Raw genomic sequence first — 24,886 nt, forward strand, 5'->3', positions numbered from 1 at the left:
ATTACCGTTAAATAAACGTGTCTTTAAGAAATGATCCATCATAGCTTGTGTTTTGTCGAATAGGAATCAGTTTTTAAATATATCTGTTGTTAGTCTTGGATCATTTGGAGTATTTGTTTTACAAATCACTGTGTGTGAGAGAACAAACGGATTGACTTAAATGTTGATTTCGGTTCGCAGAAAGGAAACGTTTCCGAGCTTTTGTTACAGAACAGAGGATGGATATGACTTTAAGATGAGACTGACAGAAGCACATCTGTTTGCTTGGGATCAGTCTTTGTAAACTCTCTCTTTCTCTCTCTCTCTCTCTCTCTGGCTTTACAAAAGTGTTAATTTATTTAATGTTTGTAAACTATTTGTAAAATCACCTTTTTAATAATAAGAATTTTTGATTGACATCATTATTGCTCTGTTCACATGGAGAGCATTTGTTTCTCTCTCTCTCTCTCTCTCTCTCTCTCTGTGTTCATGCATCATTTGCTTTTATTTGCTTTTATTTATTTTTTTCCTTTATTCATTCTTTAGCACAGGCCGCGTTGTTATGACGTGGTGCCTTTGCAGTGCTCGGCTTCCTAAGATCAGCGTTCCTCATTATCCTGCACATCTTTCTTCTTCTTCTTCTTCTTCTTACTCCTAGTTTTTACCTTATTTGCTGTTTCTTATGTTCATGTCTGCAGCAAAATTATGATAGCGCTCTGACTTCTAGTTATAGGTTTTTTTTTTTTTTCTTCCCTCTTTTTTTGCATGGCTGCTCCTGTTAGTCGAGTGAGCGAGTGGCTGCTACGTGAGGAGAGATTAAAGGAGCTGCTGCTCGGTGTTGTTTGAGCAGAGGCCACTCTGACAGAGTTAGACCCAAGCCACTCGAGGGCTGCAGTCAGTCAGCCATCGTAGATGATGAAGGACGGCATCTCGTACAGCACCGGATGAATATTTGATTGGATGTTGCTTTTAGTTTTTACACAAGTCTTACCATAATTGCTTTTTTTTTTTTTTTGGTTTAAATAGGAGTAAAAGCTCCTTAACATCTCAGCTGGCGGGTACATAAAGTCGAATGTCTGATGATACTGTAATTTTCCTGCCTTGTTTTGTTTGTGTGTGTGTTTAAGGTTGACTGCATAAATTTGTACTCATTATGACTTTTTTCGACATTTCAATTGATGCTTTTAATTTACTATTTTGTTGATCTTGTGATGTGTGTGTGTGTGTTGTAGATCCAGCCACAGAAAATGACAGAGAGCTGTTTTTGGGTTTTAGCCAAAGAGGACCGCTATATGGATCAGGATCTCCTCGGCCGCCTGGCTCTCACCTTCGGCTCTCGTGGCCCCGGTCAGTTCGTGCTCACGTTCCTACACACTCTTACACACAACTGTAGAATTATCCCACGTAAACCGTCTCACCGAATACCTCTCAGTTTCTTTCACGTTCACATTCTACACAAAGCCCTCACCGTTCCATATCTCCAGGTCTGCTCTTGTCTTCCATTGCAAATTTTTGATCAGTTGATTAAACAGCGTTAAAAAAATCCGCTTACACTCACACACTTGACACCTTACACCTTCTCCACCTACCCTCGTCTTCCACAGCCTTCCTTTCGCACCATAGTTCTTTACGGGGAAAATTTTCACAGCATCTGTAATAATGTAAACCAGAGACTTTTACAAAGTTTGGTATCTCATTCCTTATTTCTGATTTCATCGCCTTTCTGTGCAGCGTTAAGATCACACTTAAGCCACATCCGCTTTTGTATGCGTTGTTTTTTTTTTTTTTATAAACTAATTCGTCTGGACGACTCTCACATAAGGAATTATATAAAAATGAGTGACCTCCCACTCATCTGTAACACATCTGTAATGTATGTATCACACATTCAGGACTGTTAATGAAGAAAATCATCGTTTCAATTTTCGATCGGCACTCTTAGTTTCCAGGCTCAAGTTTCATAACATTTTTTTTATTTGGTTTGTGCAATGCTTGAGATAGGATAAAATGCCTTAAATAAATGTACAGTATTCATTTCTTTTTTGTTGTTGTGAATTTTAGGATTTAAAAAATAATTCTGATTCCCAAACATTAGTCTCCCAGCACTCAATTAAATGATACAAGAATACTTGATATGAAAGCCACAAAAAAAGAAAGCAGCACATTATATAAGCGACCACTTTTCAGACAAAAAAACTAAACAAAATGGAAGCTGCTGGGTTTTGCGTGTGAAAAAGGAAGCAGAAGAAGCAGGTGTCCACAGAAGAACTGTACTGTAGGTGGTCCTCTAGGATGCTGAGTAAAACTTGGTATCTAATTTCCTTGCACAATCTGCACCTGAGACCAAAGTGTCTTTAAAGCACAGTTGTACCAAATTGTTTCTTTCATTAATTATGGTTTGCTCGTAATGTGCCGCAATAATGCACAATATTTTTAAGGAAACATTGATGCTAAACATAAATAATTACTTATTATGCCATAAATTGAACACCCAAAGAGTTCTAAAGTCTCAGATTCTTTTTACAAGGTTTCAGACCTTAATCAGCTCATTAGATCTGATGCATGGCAACAGCTGTCATTAGTAAATGCCAATGTCAAATACTTTACAAATACTTTGACTTCCTCTAATCAGCTGTTTAAGACTCTAAAAATAAAAGTTACTGATGCCCACAAGGCAGGGGAAGGCTACAAGAAGATAAAGCGTATAGTAAAGCGTTGTCAGCCTGCAGTTCCCACAGTGAGAAATGTAATTAAGAGATGGCAGTTCAGGAGAACTGTGGAGGTCATGATGAGAGATGGAAGACCACGAAAACTCTTGGAGAGAACTGCTCGTATCCTGGTCAGAAAGACAAAGAAGCTGAAAAGAGGCTTCTACAAAAGGACAATGATCCTAAACATACCTCAAAATCCACTATGGAATACCTCAAGAGATGTGCAGGCTGAAGGTTTTGAGATGACCATCAAAGTCCCATGATTTAAACATTATTGAAAATTTGTGGGTAGATCTCGAAAGAGCTGTGCATGCAAGATGACCAAAGAATATTACAGAACTGGAAGGCTTTTGCAAGGAAGAATGGGACAAAATTCCAAGAATTGAAAGACTTTTAGCTGGATATAAAAAGCGTTTGCAAGCTGTGATATCTGACAGAGGAAGTGGTACTAAGTACTGATTATGTAGGGTACCCAAACTTTTGCACAGTGGCATAATAATGTTTTTATTTATATTTTTTGTTTAATTCAAAAGCATAAGAAGTAACTATTGTATGCATCAATGTTTGCTTAAAATATTGTGCACTTTTTTTCATTTCCAAGAGAGACTGTGTTAACACCTTTACAATTAAAAAAATCAACAACACCCAAACACTACCACCGCTACTACCAAGTCCCGGTGCCAGTTGTGGAGCCATGCTCGGAAGGGCCAGAACTGCTCAGGTGGCACTAAGGGAAAGTACATTATAGGTTCAATGCAAAATCATTTTTATTTGTATAGCACCTTACAGCAACCTAGGTTGAACCAAAGTGCTTCACAGCATTAATAAAAAATGACAATAAAATGGCAATGATAGCAATAAACATAAAAAAAAAACATTAAATCATAAAAAAAACACATGAAGTTGAGAATATCAAAAGCCATTCCAAATAAGTGCATCTTTAGTTTTGCTTTAAACAGAAAAAAAAATGGCAATAAGATAGCAATAAAAATACAAAAACAATATGAACTCATAAAATTAATAAAAAAAACAAACAAACATGAAATTATAAAATATCAAAAGCCATTCTCAATAAGTGAGTCTTAAGTTTTCTTTTAAACAGAGTTTATGACCAGCCACTGCAAAAGAGCGATCACCCCGCAGTTGTACATTGACCGTGGGACCACTAGTTGGTTTTGGTCGGCAGAACGTAAGACTCTACTTTGTTGATAAAAGCTTACTGTCTCACACAAGTAAGAAGGTGATGTAATGTCATGTCTGATCGATGTATGTACATTAAAACTGAAGTAAGTTTGTATTAAATGAATAGAGCAGACTTTCCAATATCAAACAATCCAGGGCCGAGGGTTCAAGTCCCGCCTTCAGGTCTGCATTTCCCAAAGAGTTTTCTCCTCCTGTTTGATGGGATGGATTGGCACCCCGTCCAGGCAATATATATATAACACCCTGATGAAAATAGCTTGTGTTCTCAAATGCTGCTTTCTGTTTTACACTAAAACCTTCTCCATAATTCAGAGTCTGACTGTTCAGTTGATGCCGAAATGACTCGAGGTTTCTGTTAATGCTATGATTATTAAGAGACTTTTTCCTGTTAACACGTTAGCTTTTGATGAATCATTCTCTTTTAGCTCGTTTCGATTCATCCACTCGTTTATATATTTACTCTCAGTTTTCAGTTTCAGCAATGTCCATCTGTCACTTTTGAGTTCTGCCCAGGTTTACACACGCACACATACATGCATAAACACACACACACACACTTTTTCCAGTGACTAAATGACTACTGTGTCTAAGTAATGTTTGAAATCAAAAAAAAGGAAAAAATGTAAATACATAATTTAATTGAAAAAAAAAAGATACACACACTTTTCAGTGACATAATGATTACTGTCTAGGTAATGCTTGAAGTTAAAAAAAGGGAAAAAAGTTAAGAAATAAATTGAATCTTTTTTTTTTTAAAAGGATACACACCTTTTTTAGTGACATACTATGACTACTGCCTAAATAATGCTTGAAGTAAAAAAAAAAAAAATAAATAAATAAAAAAATAAAAAGAATTGAACCTTTTTTAAAAAAAGATATATGCCCACACTTCAGTGACGATGACTACTGTGTCTAAATTAATGCTTGAAGTTAAAAAAAAACAAAAGAAAACATTAAAATAAATAAATTGAATCTTTTAAAAAAGATACACACTTTTTTCAGTGACATAATAACTACTGTGTCCAAATAATGCTTGAATAAAAAAAAAAAACCTAAAGAAAAAATGAAAATTAGTAAATTAAATCTTTTTTAAAAAAAGATACACACACATATTTACTTTTTCCAGTTACATACTGATGACTGTGTTTAAGGGAAGTTTGAAGTTTAACGAAAATAAATAAATAAAAAGTATCTTTTTAAAAACAAATAATTACTGTACATAAAAGCTTTATTTATTTGGAAATGTTTTGAAGAACGCAGTGCGGTCAAATCGGTCGGATATTTTTACTTTCTTCCTATCAGTTTATACTGTATGTAAAAATATTTATATATATATATATATATATATATATATATATATACACAGTCTGGAGGGAGTGTGTCGACACCTTGAACAGATCACACACCTCAAACCTCAAAATAAGACAAATAGCAGAAGCTGTTTACGTGGCAGGGAAACGCTTTAAAATGTTAATGTAATGCGCCGGGGTGGAGCGGCTGTGTTTTTATTTTTCCACTACAGTAAATCAGACTTAATTATGTTAATATACTCTAGTCTCCCTCTGAGCTGGGAGCAGCGAGGATTACTCCACAGGGGGGTAAACCTTATTAAAGTACAGTGATTATTAATGGAATAATCATTTATGATAAATTAACCTCCGTTTCAACAGCTTATGCACCTGCTGTTTTGAGCTTAAACATTCACGCAAGCGTGTATCAACTCTGCTGACCTGCTCTTTGATTCAATATTTCAAGTGTAGTGAAAGAACGTCCAGGCTTCTTTCTGTTCTTTTTTTTTTTCCCTTCTTTTTTAAAGCAGCTCGCTTTAAAAAGAACTCAAATTTCCTTCACCCCGTGTGCTCCTCAAAGACGATCGCGCATGTCGAGTACACGTGCTCCTGTTTTATTTCGGCATTTTCTGTGTACTGCATCTTAAACGTCTCTCCCGTGGCGCATCTGCCTTCCACAGTTCGTGCTCTCTCTCTCTCTCTCTCTCTCTCTTTCGCTCGTTCTCTTTCGGTCTCGATCTCTCTTTTAGCAGGTCCCTCTCTCGTGCTGCTTTTAAGCCGATCACACTCCTCCCTCTATCTCCATTGTTCATCTCCTTTGCTCCTAACACACGTTTCCTGGTTTAAATCATCACTCAAACGCTGTTAATTTCCCACGAGTGCGCTGACATGCGTGTTGTGTTACCGAACTACAAGTACACGGCTCCCTGTTGCTCCTTCCTGTACGCGGCCTTGTTACCATTTTATTTTTCTAATGAGGCCATCTCTCCTCACCCTGCTCCTAAAAAAGAGCCGCCGCTGTTTACTCTAGCACAGGAATTTTATTACTGTTCGAAAGACCAACAGATTGACACGGACGTTAAGCCTTTCGGTCTCAGATCAGCCGTTCGGTTCTTGAGGTATTGCTACGCACGTACAAGCTCTTACTGTCTGATTTACCAACGTACTTAAGTTAGCCATTTCACGAAGCAGGAGCTGGAGTGGTGTGAGATCTCTCTCTCCCTCTCTCTCTCTCTCTCTCTCTCTCTCGGATATGTATGTACAAACACAGACCTGTATCTGTGAATAGCCCCACCTGACGGTGTGACGAAAGTGTTTTACAACATCAGTGAACGATTTTGAGACAGCTCTCTCTGCCTGAAAAAGTTGTCTAATGTGAAACTGGATTCATGAATTAAATCCACAAACTCTTCAAATAAGTTTAATAGCAAACATGCGAGAATAGCTAAGCTAATACTAGCACTCACAGGTGTGTTGTCGAGGTTAGCACTACGGTGGCCCTGACAAATTAACAAAACGGAAAACAAAATAACAAAACGGAAAACAAAATAACTAATATCTAACTGGCCGAGAAGTGCGATACAAATTAACAAAACAGAAAACAAATTAAAAACCAAATAACAAAACCCAAACTATTTTTTTTAGGGGGGGGATTTTGTTTTTTGTTTTCGGATTTGTTATTTTGTTTTCGGATTTGTTAATTTGGCTTTGAATTTGTTAATTTGTTTTCCGTTTTGTCACTTCTCGACATCTGTCACTCAAGATATACAGGAAGTACTGTAGTAGCGGTAGATTTGTGTGTGTATGAATGTGCAAACATTATTGTGGTTTCAAATATGGCCCTGAAGTCAGTTTTGTTAATTTTTTTGCACTTCACGGCCATCATAGTTTAAAGTGAAGCAGAACACACAAGAAACAAAGATAAAGAAACAAGTTCCTACTTCCTGTATATCTTGAGTGACAGATGTCTCGTCCAATCAGCGGTAAGCATTTCATTCGCTAACTATACCTACCTTTTCCGGTTTGTATCGGACTGGCCGAGAAGTGCAATACAAATTAACAAAACGGAAAACAAATTAACAAATTCAAAACCAAATTAACAAATCCGAAAACAAAATAAAACCAAAAACAAAACAACAAAACTCCACCCCTCCAAAAAAAAAAAAATAGTTTTCCGTTTTGTTAATTTGTATTGCACTTCTCGGCCAGTCAGATATTAGTTATTTTGTTCTCAGTTTTGTTAATTTGTTTTGCACTTCAGGGCCACCGTATAGCACTCTGTATGTTACTCCTTAATATCGCCTGCTCGTGCAAGTGGATGAGATTTGATGTGAGTTCTTTAACTCCGATGCTAATTGGTTGCCCGCTTTAATCCAGTAAGCTGCACCGCGCTCCCGACAAATTAGTTACGTGAGAAATAGTTCAGAGAAAGATTAACTAAGGATAATTTAGGCTGTGACTGTTTAATAATATGTTGTCAAAAATATTTGCTCGTCTGCCTTCAAATGCATATGAATTTGGGTACCATCCAATTCTTTATCCATAGGGTTTAATATAATGTTGGCCCCGCCTCCTTCGCAGCGATAACAGCTTCAACTCTTTTTTTTTTTTTTTCTGAGAAGGCTTTCCACAAGGAAATGTTAGGAGTGTGCATTCTTCCAGTAGCACATTTGAGAGGTCAGACGCTGATTTCGGAAGACAAGGCCTGGCCAACAGTCTCTGCTCTAATTTATCTCAAAGGTTGAGGTCAGGACTCAACCAAACCACAGTGCACAGTGAAATTATTTATTCTTCTTATTTATTTATATCCCAGCTTCTTGTTCGTAGGCAGGGGTCAGAACGAAGGGTCGGCACCCCTGGAGCAGACAGGGTTAAGGGCCTTGCTCAAGGGCCCAACAGCGGCAACCTGGCGGAGCTGAGGCTCGAACCGCCGAGCTTACGATCCGTAACTCAGAGCCTTAACACACTGAGCCCCCACTGCCCCCTAAGAGGTCGTCCCCAAACTGTTCCCAACAGTTTTTAGCATAAAATTGTCCAAAAAGTCTTGGTATGCCAAAGCATTAATAGTTATTTTCACTGGAAGTATGGGGCCGAACACAACTCCTGACAACATGGAACTCCTGTTCCAACATGACAAGTGAAACATCGATGAGTAAGTTTAGTGTAGGAAAAACTAAGTTGTTGTAGCTACAAAGAGGGCGGGGCCAACATCATATTAAACCCTATAGATTAAGAATTGGAAGTTCATATGCACGTGAAAGCAGGCGAGCGAATACTTTCGACAATATAGTGTATATAAACTACGGATAAATTGATGCAAAACAAACATTGTTGGTTAATCGACACCACAGACGAGTATGGATTGTTTTCCCTTTGACTATGTACATCATGTCACGAATACTGACAATAACGCCACACACTCCCCCCTCACACACACATTCTTGTCTCTCTCTCTCTTTTTTTTTTTTTTTTTTAATCAGATTTTATTCCACACCTGGAAATTTCCAGCTGTTCTTCAAATCGCAAACGGATCTGCTTTATCCTTGTCATCCTCCGACATTCCATGCTTGTCGTCTCCCCCATGTCGGTTTCAGGCTCCTCTGATTTATTTATTTATTTATTTTTTTTTTTTTTGCCGTCCCTTTAAGATCTAGGACCGAGACGCCGCTCCTCTCGTGGCTGAGCCCTCCCGGCGTGTACTTTATATGGCTGGTTAGTTTTGATGCCGTGTCTCCATGTTAGGTCTCCAAGTTATTGCTGAAACAGGCTTGTTTCTATCTCGCCTCTGCAGATGTCAAATTGACATGAATTAGAGAGGGAGCAGGTGTGTGTGTGTGTCTCTGTGTGTGTCACTTAGAGGGGAAGATTGGGGTGTGTGTGTGTGTGTGTGTGTGTGTGAACGCAGGTGTTTTGGGTGGCAGCAAGACAACATCTGCAAGCTCATAAACTCTCCCAGATGTAGTGGAGGCCCTGGGGAGCTGCTGGAGGATTTCGGAGGAATCTGACTCTTTCTGATCAGATAATCAAAGGCTTAAGGGCGCTTGTTTTTATTTTTTTTAACGCACTCGTGATGGCTACCTCGCATATCCGGCGTCCATTTGGTGAATTCAGATTGTTGAAGTCATAAGGTTTATTGAAAATATGTGGAAATTTTTGAGGAAAGGTTTTACCGTGTGAGCTAAAAAGTGTGACGCAGACTCCGTGGTTGGTGATTTTATTTCCCGGTTCCTGAATATTATTTTGATCATTTCCAAAAGGCCACTGCAAATTGCTGCCTCTGTGGTTTCTGAGATTATTACGACATCTCGGCAACCAGTTGCTGCTGTGAATCTCACACCCTGCTGGTGGAGTGTAAATGCCAGAGGATGTGAAGTGCCCTCATCAGATCATCTCGTCTTACCTGTATGGGTATTAAGGCTGCGAGGTTTTCGCCACCGTGTCTCATAATCACTGGACCTGGCCGTACTCTACAATTTGCTTTTTTAATAATTGATTTTAAGATTTATATCTACATACTGTTTTCTCATATGTGGTGGTGTTTAGTCTGTGTGAATGGGACCACAGTGTATTTGCTTCCTCAGTCTTATTACATGGGGAGTGTGTGAACTCCCAGACTATGCGAGAGTTGCGCAGGGAGGTTTTTCTTTTTTTTTCCTCTTATGTTTTTTTCCTCATATCATTTTTCCTCTCCTCTGCTCCTGTTTCTCATCATCTTTCCTCTCCTCTCCTTACGTCTCATCTTTTTGTCCTTCTTTCTTTCTTTTTTTTCCCCTCATATCTCATGTTTCTCTTCTTATCTTCTTTCTTCCCCAAATCCTGTCTGCTCCGTCCGCATGACTCGTTGTGTCTTTCCTTCCATCATTCCTGATGTCTCCTTATGTCTCTCATCGCTTCAGTTCTCCTCATGTCTCTCTTCTTCTCATCTTTGATGTTTCTCATCTTATGTCCTTAAGACTCTTCTGTCCTCATGGCTGCTTTAATTTTTAATCTCCTCTCTCCATTCTTTGCCTTGCATCTCCTCTGCTTTCCTTTCCTCTTCCTCCCTTTTGTCTCCCAAACTCTTCCTTCCTTCCTTCCTTTCTTCTTTTCCCTCCGCCTTCTTTCATCCCTTCCTTGCTTTCCTCTTCTCATTTATCCTCTCTCCTTCTTAACTTGTGTTTTTCCTCTCCTTATGTCTTTCCTGTCCCCTCTGTTTCTTACTCTTTTCACTCCATTTGTCTGTTCTTCCTTTTTTTCACCCTCCCATCCTTTCTTTCCTTCCTTCCTTGCTTTTTCTTTTCCCCCTTCCTCCTTTCTTCCCTTCTTCTCCCCTTACTTCTTTGCTTATTGCTTTCCCTTCCATATCTCTCTTCACCTCTCCTTATGTCTTTCTTGTCCTCTGTTTCTTCCACCCTTTCTTTCATCTGTCCATTCTTCCTTTCTTTCACTCTACCTTTCTTTCTTTCTTTCTTTCTTTCTTTCTTTCTTTCTTTTTCACACCATTTCTACCTTTCTTACTTTTTCTCCCCTTCTTGCTTTGGTCCTCTCTCTTCCCCCTTCCTTCCTTCCTTCCTTTCTTCCTTCCTTCCTAGCTTGCTTCTTTCCTCTCTTTATGTCTCTCCACTACTGCTTATGCCTTTCCTGTCCTCTGTTGCCAGGCTCATATCTCTCTTCTCCTCTCCTTTCCTCTCCTCTCCTCATCTCATGACTCTCGACTCCCTCACCTCACGGCCCTTTGCTCCTCTCCTGTGAATGTTTGTCTCTCTGAGAGACATCATCGAGCTTCCTCCGTCACCCTCACACAGCTGTTAACCACAGCTGGCACAGCTACCTCCAGACCCTGCAGTTGTGCCTGCTTGTGTGTGTGTGAGAAAATGAGAAAGAAGCAGATGTGCACGTGAGACAGTGGGCGAAAGACAGACACATCTGTTCACAGATCTGTGTCAGTGACGTTCGATCTGCACGTGCGCTCGGGTTTTGATCAGCTTGTTTTATGATGATTGTGATTCCTGATAAACAGCAGGTCCAGAACAGCAACGAAGATTCTCCTTTTCTTTTGCTTTCTCTCCATTCTTCCCCAAATCCTGTTAGTGTGAAACACTTGGCGATTCTTCTCCTTCAACCATCTAACCTGTAGGCTTTAGCTGCTGACTCATGCCTGCCTCTCTTCAAACACACACACACACTTTGTCTTCCCCCACACATAGTTTTGTTGTTCTTGCGTCATACTTACTTTCTTGTTGTCCGTTCTCTCCGAGACTGTTATTTTCTCTCTCATTTTCATTTAATCACAATCTCATGCCTGTTTTTTCCTCTTTTGTTATATAAGATTTTTTTCCCTCTAAATTTACAAAAGCAGTTTGTGTTTTTTGTCTGTCTTGTAAAGGGAAAGCTTTCGCAACAACAGCTGTATAAAGGCAAGTAATGGACACTTAATCATAACTTTTAGACATAACTGGACATATTGTTCGCTCTGACTCGTCGGTATGATTTGTTTAGCTTTTTCTCGCAGGCTTCCACAGCTGCCGCACCGTGTTTGTCTCACCAGAAGAATCGATCCGCTTGTGTTTGGACAAAAGAAATGTACGTAGGAGATGAAAGTGCAGGTTATGATGTTTTTAAATGTGCAGGAAGATGTTTAGTCTGCAAACATCTCTGTGGTTCAGAGACTTTGAATAAACACTTTGTTAGGCCTTTTATGCTGAAAGTTACTTCTGAAACTCAACTATTCTTGCTATTGTTATAACTGTTGCACCAACAACAAGTGCACTTCCTTCCCTTCCTTTTATCTGTTTTTTATTCCTTTCTTACTTCTTCCTTTCTGTCCTTTTTTTCCCTCTTTCTTTCTTTCTTTCTTTCTTTTTTTTACTTTTCTTCCTTTCCTTTCTTCCTCTCACCATTCATTTCTTTCTTTTCCCTTTCTTCCTCCCCATCCTTCTTCGTTCTTTTTTCCTTGCTTCTCGGTCTTCCTTCACTTTGTTTCTGTTTATCCCTCCTTTTGTTCCATTTTTTTCTTTTCCCCTTTAATTAGTTCCAGCCTTCACTTTTTTCCTTTCCCTCCTCTTTCCCCCCTTTTCTTTTCCCCCTCTCTTTTTCTTTGACATCCTATTTATCTCCCTCCCTCTCCATTTCATTTCACTTTTCCTTCTTTCTCTTTCCCCTTAGTTGTTTCTAGTTGCCTTTCTTTTTATTACATTTGCACACTTTTATTTCCTTCCTTCCTTCTTTCCTTCCTTCCCCTATCATTTACTTCCTGTTGCTTATATCCCTTCCTTTGTCCCTTTCTTGCTTTTTTAAATTCTTCCTTCACTTTATTTCTGTTTATCCCTTCTTTTTATTCTACTTTAATTGTTTCCAGCCTTCCCACTCCTCTATTCCTCTCTCACTCTTTAACGTCCTCAGTCTAGTTTTCCTTTTCCTTTTTTTCTTCTTCACTTTAATTGATCTTTGTTGCTTCTTTCCCTCCTACTTTGGTTTCTCCCTCTTCTACCTTTTAGTTCATCTTTCCTTATTTCCTCTTCCCACTTAAATTGCTTCCAGCCTTCATTATTTAATTTCTTCCTTTTTCCTCTCTTTTTTTAGCACCTGCTTCTTTCCTTCTCTCTCTCTCTCTCTCTTCCTTTACTTGACTTCTCCATCCCTCCCTTTTGGTAAACTTTTCCTTCCTTCCTCTTTCCCTTTATTTCTCTTCCAGCTCACCCTCCTCTTCCTCCTCTCCTGTCCATCTTTGCTTCCTTCCTTTAGTTCCCACTGCTTAAAAATTCTTTGTTTTGCTTATTTTTTACTCCCTTTCTTTCTTGTGTGTTTGTGTTCTATATAGTGCAGGTAAACACAGGCTGTGATGTCACCACTGTGGAGTGAATATGGTTCCTTACCATTCCTACTCTCCCTCTGGATCAGCTCGGCCTTTTAGCGCTCTTTGTGCTTCCCCGTAGTCTCTTTTCAACATCCTCGCCGGTCTCTTATCGCACACACAAAAAACACACAAACACCAGATCTAATGTCTGGAAGCCTGGCAGTGCTGATCCACACAGTGTATTACAGCAAGCAGCTACAGACTCAAATGGCTTTCCTTCATTCAGCTTAACACCTTTTTTTTTCTTCTTTTTTCTTTTTCCTTCCCTCTCCCCTTTTGTTGCCTTTCACCCGCCAGTGAAAGCAAGGAGACAGTGTCAAAAAGAGCTGCAGATCAGTGCAATCACGTCTTAGCCACTTGCTCAGGTGTCATGCTACGTCAAGCTTAATGCTGACCTCGCCGCTGTTCACACCGCTGCCATGAGTCTGAGCTCTGTATACGCAAGCTGTGAATAGACTTTCAGCTTTATGGCTGTCCAACAGGGCGACGTGTCCTCACAGTCCCTGGTTATAAAACGTCTGTGACTGTTACAGCAAGTTAGAAAGAGAGAGAGAGGCAAGGGAATACAGAGCGACATTTAAAAAAAAAAAGAGAAGAAAGGTCTGTAGTGACACACGAGTGGAGTGCGTAGGCAGACGAGTGTGATACTCGCCAATCCGAGGGATTTGCTTCTCTCATTTAGCTGGTTAAAGGGGGCAGGAATGGAACTAGTCTTTAAGAGCGCAGTTATACACTTTGCTATGTACCTCGTGACATTATTCTCTTATTGTACCCCGGCAGGCTTTATTAAAACTATGATGATAAAATGCAGATTAGAACTTTACAATTTTTAATATAACTATTAGTGACGGGAATCTCCAAAAATCACAATACCGACTAAATGATTTTCTTAAATATTGAGATTCTAGAAATAACCCAGTTAGATTTTTTTCAAATTTCGAGCAAACTTAGCAAATTAAAATTCATCGTCACGCAAGGTTGCCATTGCACTGTACAATGACTCACCTCTATGTAACAGATGATGATGATAGCAACTTATATACACTTCATATCCCATTATTCATGGTCACTTCACGCACACAGTTTTTCTTTTTTTTTTCCTTTTTTTTTCTGTTTTAATTGAATTGCCAGGTCGCACTCTTTTTTTTTTTCTATGTAGCATTATCTGCAGTATTGTATTGATTTATTTAAGTTACAATTACTTTATAATTTGTTTCCTTCCCTCTACTACTGTTTGTGTAACCTGCTGTTGCTGTAACGCAATAAGTTTCCTCACAAAATAAATAAAGTACAAGTAGTCCCCGATTTACGAACGAGTTCCGTTCTGGGGACATGTTCGTAAGTCGGATTCGGTCTTAAGTCCGATAAAGAAAGTCTTATACGCCTTTAACACGAATATACAATGTAAAGCATGCCAAACTTGCTTGACTAAATCTCTATCGCCTTTTCCCCACACAAAAACCATAACCGCGCCTAAGGAATTGAATCTCACAGTGAAATGTAACAGCGTTGTCTCTGCACATTTTAATCGCAAGGGGAATCCCTGACACCATTTTGTCTCCGAGCTGTTTTCCACTGGACTCTAAACTGTCTTTTGTTGAGGATTTTTCCCCAACGGGACAGCTTTACGGGACAGACATTTTCTATCATCGTGCTCCCGGACTGATTCATTGAAACCGAGGCGGTCGACTCATTTCTCCCACACCCCCACACGCACACATACAATTTACCGGGACTTTTAACATTTTATACATTCACTTACACACTGAAAATATTGTACATAATTGTAAATATCGGTATCTGGTGCACTGCAGAGTCTATCTATCCATCCAAGATCGCAACACCCTTGGATAGCAATTCACTGTGTTTAATCTGATGTTAAGGCTTCAACCCTTCAGTAACCGTCTCACAGTAATGAGCACTGTTGGTAGTTTTTCCTGATAATGTTTCAATGCTGGCCCTCGGGAATCCCCAAAAACTGTAAACATTGATGAATTTTTCAGCTCATGGTTGACTTTTGAATGTTTTTGTTCTTCGGTAGGCGAATGAGGTTCACTCATCACTAAAGAAGGAGGTTAAACTACCTGTAGCTCTAAGCGTCTGCACAAGCTGATAGCTCCATATGGTGTCTGTATGTATGAGCTACAAAGAACAAAGTGAATATGATTCCTTTTCTTTGTTCATTCATTAAATACTGTGTGTAATGTGAAATGGTTTAAAATACAGACACAACACTATGAATTTTTTGTTCATGTATTTATTTTTTAACAAAGATATGAGGTAGTGTTGTGTTTTTAAGAGCACACTTCTTATGGCTGAAGGTGATGATGTAAAAAAAAAAAATAAAAAAAAACCCTTACCTTACATCTCACAATGGGGAAACAGTGTGTAGTTATAAAATGAGATTCTAGTTTGCAAGGGAAAGTTGGGGGCTCAATCAGCTAAGGCTCTGGGTTACTGACCAGTAGGTCGGAGGTTCGAGCCCCTGCTGCCAGCGTTAAACCCTTGAGCCTGACCCGTAACCCTATCTTCTCCTGGTGCGCTGTATCCTGGCTGACCCTGAGCTCTCACCCCATTGATATAAAATAAAATAATAATTCACCGTGCTTTAAGATAAATGTGACAAATAATTGAATCTTAATCTTTAAAGGGAGAAATGTGTTGCTTAGTCGTGCGCATGTGCAGATGTTTTTTCTTTTTTTTTTTCTTTTTTACAGTTGAACACTGTATTGAAGCTAAACATGGATTTTAGTCGAATTTGCAGCTCTGCGTTGTCAAGTGTGTTCAAGAGTAAACTCGACTACAGTGGCGAGATGAGCGTGTGTTGATCTGAGTGCTCTGGACTCTCATTTAAACAGTATCTCAGTACATTTTGGCCACGCTGTTGGTTCTTCTGATGTTAGTACATCCGTATCTTTCTCAGTTTGTTTTTTCTTATTTTTCCCTTCTTGCACAGTGTCTCTATACTCACAGCCTTTTTTTTTTTTAAACTTTAGAAGAACAGCTTGCCCATAATAGCCCAGGTTTTGAAATATTAAACGTGTTAAAAACATTATTTAAAAGTTCGTCTTGGGTCTTGGGTGCTGGTGCCGTTCAAAGGCTTCAAGCTTAATATTTCATAACCTGTAGGAAATAAAATCAGCTGACCTTTCCTTGCAAGGTCTTGGACCTTTCTTTTACTTCTTTTCTTTAGACAACTGTTTGTGTATCGATCCGTTTTCCTGACTCACTAGTGGGAAAAAAAACATAGTTGGAAGTAAATTAAGGTAATGAATAAGTTTCAGGGTCGAAATACAGTGAATCCTGAGAATGCTTTATTCTCATGTTTTTGAAGAAACCTTCAGTGAAGCACCATCTTGAAAAAAATGTGTCCTTTAATCTCTTTTGCAACGGACAGCGTTATCTGTTGCTGATCTCCGATCCACGGTCACTCTATTAATGATGCTCGTCTATATTGCCTCAGTGACCTCACTCTCTCTCTCTCTGTGCCTCTTTGTTCCCTTCTCTTACTCTCTGTGACATAGACACACACGCTAACATCATAACATTAAAACCATCTGCCTAATATTATCCTGGCCTCTTGTGCTGCCCAAACAGCTCTGCTTCATCAAGGCATGAACTCCACAAGACCTCAGAAGATGAGCTGTGGTATCTGACTCCATGACGTTAGCAGCAGATCCTTTAAGTCCTGTTAGTTGTGAGGTGGAAACTCTTAGGATCAGATGCTTAAAGAAATTGAGATCTGGGGAAACTGGAGACCAAGTCAACACCTTGAACAATTCCTTGAACCATCCATGAACACTTTGTGCAGTGGATCAGGGGGTATTATTGTGCTGGAAGGGAATATAATTGTCATGAAAGGGGCCATCATGGGCACTCTGCAGATATGCAGCCCAATACTACATTAAACATCCAGGAGCTCTTCTGAGTAACCAGACCAGGTGGGCTAGCCTTTGCTTACCACATGCATCGATGATCCTTGGCCGCCCATGAACCGATCACTCTTTAACCAGTCATACTCTTTTAAACTACTAGTATGGTATATGCCAAAATATACAGTACAGGTAGTCCCCGACTTACAAACAAGTTCCGTTTTAGGAGCATGTTTGTAAGTCTGATTTGTTCTTAAGTCCGACAAAGTGAGTCCTGTATGTTTTTGAGATGTATATACAATATAAAGCATACCCAACTCACATGGATAAAGCTGCCATCATGTGGCCAAAAACCATAATCATGCCTAAGGAAATTAATCACACTAGAAATATAACAGTGTTGTCTGTGTGCCTTTAATCGCGAGGGCAATCCCGGATGCCATTTTGTCTTCGAGCTGTTTTCCACTGTACTGGACTGTGAAATCTGTGGTATTAAGGATGTTCTAAAATTAGGATTATTCACCATCGGGACAGCTTTACAGGACAGACATTTTCCATCCTCGTGCTAAGCTTTACAAGTCAGACATTTTCTATCCTCTCCTACGCACACAATATACCGGATTTTAGACATTTTATACATTCACTTACACACTGTAAATGTTGGTAACAGGTGCACTGCAGTGTCTAATTCTTTTGTACAATACACATGAGCTATTTCGGTAATTGAACCAGAAGTAGACCATTCGTATCTGTGAAAATACTTAAGTTCTATTGTTCGTAAGTTGGGGACTACCTGTACTGACACCCGCGCAGCTTGGACGCACATTTGCGTTTTCCGACGGGGCATAGTTTTAGACGCACATATACTTATTGGTAAAAATGATTGTGTTGTGCATTTGCTGTTTGTAAATGGGTCTCGCGGCAGAGGAAAAAGTGTTTATAGTTGAGTATTATTTCTGCTCATGTGAAAGCTGTCGTGAATGAAGACAGAGTTTAAAAAAGAACAATTATTTTTCATATGGTCGCCGTCCCATTCCCCTGGTCTTACACCACCTACTTGTGGGGAACGTTAAAGGAGAGTGTGTTCAACTTTTAAACAAATACTGTATTACTGTAGGTACTAACCAGTGCATACCAGGAAAACAACACAAGCCCTGACGTTCTAGATTTAGTCGTCTAACCATTACTATGCAGCCCTCGTAACAGTCAGATCCTAGTGCTCGGCCAGTTTTTCTCCAACACATCAACTTTGAAAACTGATTTTTCTCTCGCTGCTTGATAATTCTAAGCCACTTCAACAAGATAATCAATATTATTCAATATATCTGTAAGTGGTTCTCATGCTATGGCTGATCATGAAAAGGCTTTTGGTTAGAAGAAAAGCTTGTAATTGCTGTTTACTTGGCCAGACTCTAAATATTTTAAAATGGATCCTTTAATTTTGCATTATTTTTCCAGCTTATACAGCGCCGGAGCAACACAGAGGTATTTAAACCATGTCGTGTGCCACACTAGGAGCTGCAGAGCGGCATGTTTAAATGGGCAGATTTAAATAAAAGAAATATGAATTAAATATGTCTCGGACCCGATCGTGTCCGACCTGCTACACTTTACACATTTCGTTAAATGTCTGGCCGCTTTGTGGTGTTCACACTGGACTTAAAAAACAAACACACACCAAAGAACAATCTCCATTTCCCTCTCACATTTATAGAGCAGTTGAGCCAATCGTCCAATAGTTATTTTGTTAGTATTCATAGGTATGATTAGTTTTTCTTGCCTTTGGCTTTTTTTTTATCTTGAATTTTTTTATACAAATTTCAACTTAATATGTACACTACCATTCAAAAGCTTTAGAACACTTTCTAACTCCATAATCGTTCTTGATTTTTATTTCTTTCTACATTGTAAAGGAATGCTAAAGGCGTCCAAAAAATGCATTCATCTCTTTTGAACAGTTAATGGTGAGATGTTTCTGCTACTTTTGCTCAGTAAAGACTTTATAACGCCTCTAATCTGAGGTGCTGTTAATTGGTCATTTTTCAGGCTGATAACCTTAAATGAAATTTAAAAAAAAAAAAAAAAACAAAGCCAAAAAAAAAAACAAAAAAACAGTGCAATCAGCAGCAAATCAACGACTTACGGTACCATATCACGGCCTCTGCAAAGGGACATCAGTCAACTGATTGGTTAAGATGATGGCTATTATATCCTCTAATAACATGTTTTTAATGTTTAACAGTCGATCACACTTGGCCTGTTTTGAGTATTCTTTTCCTTTTTTTTTTTTTAAAAGAAAAGAGTGGAAATATTTCTAATCTCGAAACACTCTCTCTTTAGTATAGCTACTATTCTGCTGATAAGATTGCACCTATTGGAAAATCGTTACTTCCTTAGTAAGAGCCTGAGAATGTGAATTGCTTCAAGAGATGCTCGGTTTGTTCTGCTAGAAAGCACTCAGATTTTTCTACCATGATTTTCTACTTGATTTATATAATTTCCTCCTTCGCCTCTTTTCCCTGTAGATAGATAAAAGTGTGTTGGTGTTTCCTACTCTCTTTTATTTTTTTGTTCTGTATTAGTCCAGGTTAGCAGCTAATTTCAGCTTAGAGTCTGCGGCCTACCCTGCCATTCCTGTAATTACCTGACAGGTGGAAAAACAGCACTGAGAGAACAATGAAAGACAAGCACGAGGGAGGCGAGGGTGATAACGAAGGGAGGGCTACTCCTCCTTTAACTGCAGTTCTTATTTGGACTCTGGGCACGCTTTCTATTTCTCTCCACTGCGCTTTTCTGATGCTATCTCTTTTTTTTTTTACGCCTACATACAGCAGAACCATTGCATTAGCTTATTTCTCCAGAGATTAAGTCTTATATCTCTCATAAAGCAATTTTCCAATGAAACACAGATAATGCGAGACCGAGGAACACTCGGGCAGAAAAGATAGTTAACGTGTTATGGATGTGCTGCTTACTGTCTAACTTCTCAGGCTTCAGCAGGAGGAATTTCTGCTCCAGGCCCTTTAACACGTTCGACTTGGAAAGAGCAGAACGGTTGTAGATATATGGATATGTTCGGGTAAGAGCGCGTGATCCAATCAGGGCAGTACATCATTGTGACAGGGCCCGTAGTGGTCTTCCTCTTCTAAACGAACTCGCGCGCACACACCGTCACATAACACACACACACACACACACACGGCTAATACGTGATAAATTCAGACTGAAATGAAACGGCGATGCGAGGATACTGAGGCCGTAACCATGTGTTTGTGGAATAAATGCTGAGCAAAGATACAAATTGTGATGCATTTTTGTCTTGAGGTTATAGAAAGAAAAAAAAAAAAGCTTGGCTAAGGAGTCTGTGTGTTTGTGTGTGTGTGTGTATACACCTATATAGGTTTAGATTCATAAATATGCTGATAAGACAGTTTTGACCTTGTAGCGAACAACCTTTTTTTAAAATTTGTATAATTTTTTTTCATAAGCTGCAGCTTTTATTAAGTTTTTATTAAGTTGTGGAAGTAGGAGTCTGTGTGTGTGTATGTGTGTGTGCTAGTGCTTTAATAATCGTTCAATCTATAGGGAAATACAATGCCTGGGCCCCCCAAAAAAAAAAAAAAAAAGTCACCGTTTTTGTAAGGTCAAATTATTGGGCTGCATCAAGCAAAGAAAACAACTAAGGAGATTTGACATTACTGGAACTGGGTTAAAAACCTTATCAAAACATAATCAAAGTATGGAAGTATAAGTGCTGAACCGTCAACTTGTGGAACAAATGTGATCGTATACTGTATATGAATGGAGATCACTTAAACACTCGTTGAAAGTTGCATGGTAAGAAAAAATATGCTATGGTTAAAAGTCTGAGCATTTCCAAACACACATTTATATACACAGTGTAATGAAAAGTCTCAGGATGAATTTAATTTTTATATATACTTTTTTTTTCCTCTTCCCCCCCTATATTCCTATATTTCTATATTTTGTAATATTTTCATTATGCCCTTATTTGTACAGTTTATTTTACTATTTAAATTTCTATTGTATTTATTTTTATTAATCTTTATTCCTTATATATAGTTTTTATTTCTGGCGGTCGTATAAGCATTTCACTGCATATCGTACTGTGTATGACTGTGTATGTGACAATTTTTTTTTTAATTTGAATCCTTTAGTGAAAAAGGCTTAAGTTTGCTAGGAAGCATAAAGATTAGACTTTTACTGAATGACTATAGTTTTCATATACCAAGCGTAGAAATGATTATACATCCTTATATGTTTGTTTATTAGTAGAGATGTAACAATCCCTCTTCATTTATGTACATTCACACTCCTCTCTCTCTGTTTCTTGGCAGTTCTCGTCCTCTTTTTTCTTTCCTTTTTTTTTTTTTTTAATGGTGTGATGGCTAATCACGGCATCCTGTTTTACCTTTGCAGTCTTACCTTGTACATGCACAGAGATCTACAAGGTCCTAATCAAGCCCAGTGGACGTCCCGTTGTTGCAGCCCGTCACAACAGACCTCATTTATAAAGCTAGACACGAATGGATTTATCCGTAAACCGTTGTTGCGAGTGTTTACACGGTTCACAGTATTCATAAAATTCCTTTAAATTCAGAAGGGGGAGAAAAAAAAAGTGTGTTTGTAAATGTAGGCATAAAACAACTAACGAATGAAACTTTCAACGTTATTGAGCTCAAATCCTTTAATTTGTATGGATTGCTGCACTTTTATAGAAGTTCCATCAAGAAGATGGAGCACTGTTTAAGTTCAAGTTCACGCCCCCCGGCCCGCGTACGTGCGGTACGCTCTCGAAGTCTTTGAACTTCCTCTTTGGTGATGGCCGTCCACTGAAAGCTCATAAAAACACAAGTATGTAGACTGGCGAGCATCAACAAGACACTCGGGTGAGAATCATCTCCACTTACCATAAGGGTAAATTGTAGGCACAGGAATCGCCAGAGACTTCCCAATACGATATTATCACGATATGTTCTGTTGGTCCCAATATTCAACACAATTTGCAGATACAGTACCTTGCCCCTATCACACAGGACACATAATTTAGAGCCCCACCTGTAGGAGTATAGCACTTCAAATCCAAGCATACAAGTATATAAATTAAAATGAATAAAAAGATTTTTGGAGTCAATGTCACGATACATGATTTGCCTTATTTTGATGACATGCAGCATTTAGCTGACACTTTTATTCAGAGCAACTTGTACAAGTGACACTTCATACATACATATGATACATATTTTATGATACATAAGAGTATCATAAAAAAATCTTGGCATCAGTTATTTAACAAGGAAAATAAAAAACGAAGATAATATTATAATAAATAAATTGTTCCCAAATAAAGAGGATGCTGGTTTGTCTGTGCAGAGCTATAAACCAGAAATAATAACCCAGCTGATAGTGTTTAGGGCTCGCTTATTAGTGGTGCTTGTGAAGCAAAGCATCACTCGTGTTATCTTGCAGGCTTATTATTATTATTTTTTTTTCTATTTCTTCTATACAAACTTTGGCACGCAACAAGTCCCGTACCATTTGTCATGGGGTGCTACTGTATGACTTTTCTAAGGGGTGGGGGGTAAATTGCCGCCCCCTCCCCCCCAAAAAAAAAAAATCCCATAGTCTTAACATTGAGACCGACTTTGACGGGTTCAAGCGCAGAGCAAGATCTTTTTTCTAGAAATATAAAATTTACCACATTTGAAGAGGCTTGCAAGCTGTGTCAGGACAAACCCCGCAAGAGGGTATAAGTTGTACTCCTGGGGCGCAAGAGGTGCCCAAATTTGCCCCATGGTGAAGGTAGACTCCCTAAGTTCTGTAGGAACTTTAAAAACGAACCTAACTGCAGATCCTTCGTCATAGAGACATGAAGGTTAGGCTTATTTTACCCAGACAACCAATTAGTTCATCAGGGTCATTATGAAGCTGTCAAGCCACGCCCTACAGTACAACAAATTTAGAGCACCTTAGCAACTGATCCCGTAGACTGTCATTATAAAAGGCCCAGAGGCCAGAGTTTGGTCACGGAAAGCACCACTCGCATTGTCTTTAGGAAACCTGTTTAGTTAATACTATTTTTGTCCATCCGTCCATCCGTCCATCCCACTTGTCCTGTGTAGAATAGGAACTTGGGCTTATCCCAACAGACTGGATAGTGCCATCCCATCCCTAAACGCATATGAGCTGCGCCAGGAACTCACATCACAATTTACATCTACACGGTTTGAACCGTGACGAAAAAAAAATAAATCTGCCTTTCTGAAACTGAAAATCCAGCAGAACTTTGTAGTTTGGTTCGTCTTACACAAACAACTTTAGTCAAAGAACAATGAACAAGACCCAGTATGTTTATTCATGTTCACACATACACACACACACACGCACACATACAAAACAATACTGATAATGAAAGAAATCCTGAAGCCAGCGTGTCTGCATATCTCATCTGCTCGTCATATGAGAAATCCGTCAGTAGCTTGGTGTTGAAAGTATTGCGTTTAAACAAAGCAGTAAATTATAGTGCAATGTGGTACTCATGACATAATAAAACTTCAGTGGAAACAGTTAACACCTGATTTCTGTTCTTTTTAAGGCTTTGAAGTTTGAGTTCTGTCGCGTGGTATTCATGTTATGAATTTAATTATTCCGTCTGCTTATTGAGTTTCCCATTTCTACCAGACCAGCTTGTCGCTATGTGCCTCTACTATGTGCACGCTTTTATTTGTGACTTTTGTTAGCGGATTTTAAATGCAGAAATGTTAGACATGCCCTCACGGAGTGATTATGCAAATATCCCTAGTACTTCGAATGACCTCGAACCAATTTATGACATTAACTGATGACATCGCACGAACCCTGACCTCCCTTTGACCCCAATGTCGAGTACTTTTGTCTGCGGAGCGCAAACGTCTGCAGAGCTTATTGATCAGCGTGTTGTAGTTTTTTATTATTATTATTATTATATATATATATATATATTATTTTTTTTGCTGAAAACTTAGTAAGAATACTTAGAATAGTAAGAAGGGAACAAGTGTGTTGATGCGGTTGCCTAATTTCCCCCAGCTTTTTCAAAGAACAGACATAAGCACTCTTTTCGGAACGAGTGTCAGTCGTTAGCCCTTCTCGTCCTGTCCTTATCGGCTGTTCTAGAGGAGGTGAAGTCCTTTTATACGTCGTCGTCCCTTTCAGCGCCGCTCATCGGGAATATCTTCTATGTAAAATTATTCCCCGTTTTATATTCTTGCTTTATCACTTGTCACTACTTGTCTTTTTTTTTTTTCCTTCTTCTTCTTCCTCTTCTTCTTCTCTCCGAATTGATTTGTAGGACCACTGATCTGTGTTTATTTTTAGTGGTACCTGGGATGCTTTAAATCAATATCTGAATGAATGATTCCACCAGGGGGTGATGTGAGTGGTGAAATTGTTTCCTGTCGAGAGCTCCTCGGAAATCAGCAGAAGAAATGAGTAGAGAGATATATATGCAGGAGCATGCCGGCATGAAAACAGGGGGGATGAATGTGTGTGTTTGTCTTTTAAGGCTCACATGCACCATATGGCGAGAGAACACAAGAGATGGTGGGGAGAGAGGGAAAAAAAAAACGATGATCGCTTCTCATGGCGTTTGGTTTGACTGTGTTTGTTGAGCTGATTGGTTGTTCCTCAACGTTTTTTTTTTTTTTCCCCCAAGAGTAAAAGGAACGATGCAGAAACAGATCTGTCTAAGATAGGGGTAAACTTTTATTAAAGACCCCCTTTTAAATAAAAGTTTACTGCTTCCCGGGTGGAAAGTTTGTGAAGCAGAAGAGAGTCCTCATCCTGTAGTTTGTCTAAAAATAGGGAGACTGACTCATAGTTAACGAGGCTGTGAGCCGGGCTTTAAAAGGGAGATGCAAAATATACTTTTTTAGAAATTTTTTAGACATTCACGTGTCGAAAAAGTAACTCTGCTGTTCATTATTTAATTTTTATTTT

General features: G+C 38.9%; 1 protein-coding gene across 1 annotated transcript in view; it reads left to right on the top strand.

The window, feature by feature from the left end:
- Nucleotides 1–24,886, top strand: part of diaph3 (diaphanous-related formin 3) — a 373,414-nt gene that overhangs the window by 172,058 nt on the left and 176,470 nt on the right. The window contains exon 17 of the mRNA XM_053513323.1: nt 1,212–1,326. Within this exon, the coding sequence (XP_053369298.1) occupies nt 1,212–1,326 (115 nt within the window). The remainder of the gene's footprint in view (nt 1–1,211; nt 1,327–24,886) is intronic.

The sequence above is a fragment of the Clarias gariepinus genome, chromosome 15 (assembly GCF_024256425.1).
Source record: "Clarias gariepinus isolate MV-2021 ecotype Netherlands chromosome 15, CGAR_prim_01v2, whole genome shotgun sequence".
NCBI lineage: Eukaryota > Metazoa > Chordata > Actinopteri > Siluriformes > Clariidae > Clarias > Clarias gariepinus.